Below are 1,723 nucleotides of genomic sequence, written 5' to 3' on the forward strand. Positions count from 1 at the left end.
CGGGCCCCCCCTCCCCCCATCGAATTGTGGGCACACAGGTCGACCGCCTCCCCTCCTCCCCCCACCTCCTGTACAGCCTACTAGTCAACCAAAAAGAATAACCCAGCCCCCACTACACGCTCTGAAACACATCGTTCTTGCACACAAAGTCCCCCAGCTGCCCGTCCTCTCCAATCAAGTGCACGCCGAGCGACGCCGGCTTCATGCTCACTTTGGCCTTGGTCTTCTCGAACAAGTTCTTCGGCTTGTTCAGCAGCATCTCCCCGGGCCTCTTGGCCCGTTCCTCCTCCTCGTTCTCCCATCCCATCCACATCACCACGGCTGTCGTGTCGTCCACCACCACCTCGTTCCGCCTCCACCGCCTCACGGCCTCCCGCACCAGCGCGTCACTCGCGTCGCTCGCGCTCCGCCCTTCCCTTCGCATCCGCCCGATAAAGTCCACCACCTCCTGGCTCGTCATAAACTCCCACACCCCGTCACTCGCCAGCACAATAAACGAGTCCTGCGCCCCTAGACTCAGATACGTCACCTCGGGAATCGGGCTAACCCCGTACTCGCTCAGCACCGTGTCTCCAATACTCCGAGTCATCGCCAGCCCGGGAGTCCAATCTCTAGGTAGCCACACCCGCAGCGGCCCCATATTTCTCTGCCATCGAGCAATCCGACCCCCGGCTGACCGCACTCTCCTCTTCTCATCCGGCCTCACGGGCTTCTGATCATGCGAGCAGTCCACCGCCTTGAACCGATTTCGCCCGTGTTCGGCAGACTGCGCCCGACCAATCACACACCTAGAGTCCCCTGTCCATGCCGTGTACATATCTCTCCCAAAGATCCACGCCACCACTGCCGTCGTCCCAGAAAACACGTGGTCGATCCCGACTTCATTCTCCGTCAGCCCCCTCTCGGCTCGCGAGAATGCTGCCTTGAGTGTTTCCAGCCGCTGTTTATGCAGCTCCGCCGTCGGCCCCGAATTTCGGTTATCCCTGTCCCTCCCTGTCCTCGTCGTGGCCGGCGTGCGCACCAGCTTGTCAGCGGCATCGCGAGACATGTTTGAAATGTAGTCGCGCGCATAGTGCGCAATGGGACGCCCTTCGGCGCCATGCCCATCAAACACCCCTAGAAACACTTGCAGTGGCGGCGGCGACGCGCTGTCATAGCGCGGGTTGATCGGCAGCGCAGCCTCTGTCTGCAACGGGGCTAGTACACAAAACGCGTCTTGGTTCTCCTTCCTCACCTCGACGCCGTGCATCGGTCCGCCAGTGGATAATGACCCACGTACCGGCTCCCACCCAGCCTTTGAGCATGCAGAAACATCTAGGCCGGCGTCAAAAGCGGACGGATAGACCTGGAACAAGCCCTCCTGATAGTCCTCGTCGGCGCTGTCACCGTCCGGGCGGACGGAAGAATGCGGAAGCTCGCCGTCCAGCGATAGCCGTCTGCGGAACGGGTCTGGGGCGGTAGATGCGGTGGCGGCGGGGCGGTGGAGCGGGGCGTGGGCGAGATGGTGGGAAAGGTTGTGCGAGGGGACTGAGTGGTCTGCGCGTGTGCCCATGTCGGTACGAGCGCGACTAGGGGAAACGTCGGCGCGGGCAGTGAGGGGACGGACATTCGGGTCGGGGAGGGCGGAAGCGACCGCGTTGTTATTGATGGCGGCGTGAGGAAGCGAAGGAGAGCGGGTGAGCTGCGGGGCCGGTTCGGAGGGGGGACGGTTTTGATGCAGCTG

At 62.6% G+C, this 1,723-nt stretch overlaps 1 protein-coding gene across 1 annotated transcript; it reads right to left on the reverse strand.

The window, feature by feature from the left end:
* Window positions 1-112: 112 nt before the first annotated feature.
* On the reverse strand, window positions 113-1,552 carry CHC_T00006477001 (hypothetical protein). Its single transcript, XM_005719068.1, has one exon. It carries the CDS (start codon window positions 1,550-1,552, stop codon window positions 113-115), a length of 1,440 nt encoding a protein of 479 aa, XP_005719125.1.
* Window positions 1,553-1,723: the final 171 nt, after the last annotated feature.

This window comes from Chondrus crispus, genomic scaffold, assembly GCF_000350225.1.
Source record: "Chondrus crispus Stackhouse genomic scaffold, scaffold_42, whole genome shotgun sequence".
NCBI lineage: Eukaryota > Rhodophyta > Florideophyceae > Gigartinales > Gigartinaceae > Chondrus > Chondrus crispus.

Bases quoted from the DNA above. Each gene is read 5' to 3' on its own strand.
- CHC_T00006477001 (XM_005719068.1), bottom strand. From the start codon at position 1,552: ATGGGCACACGCGCAGACCACTCAGTCCCCTCGCACAACCTTTCCCAC.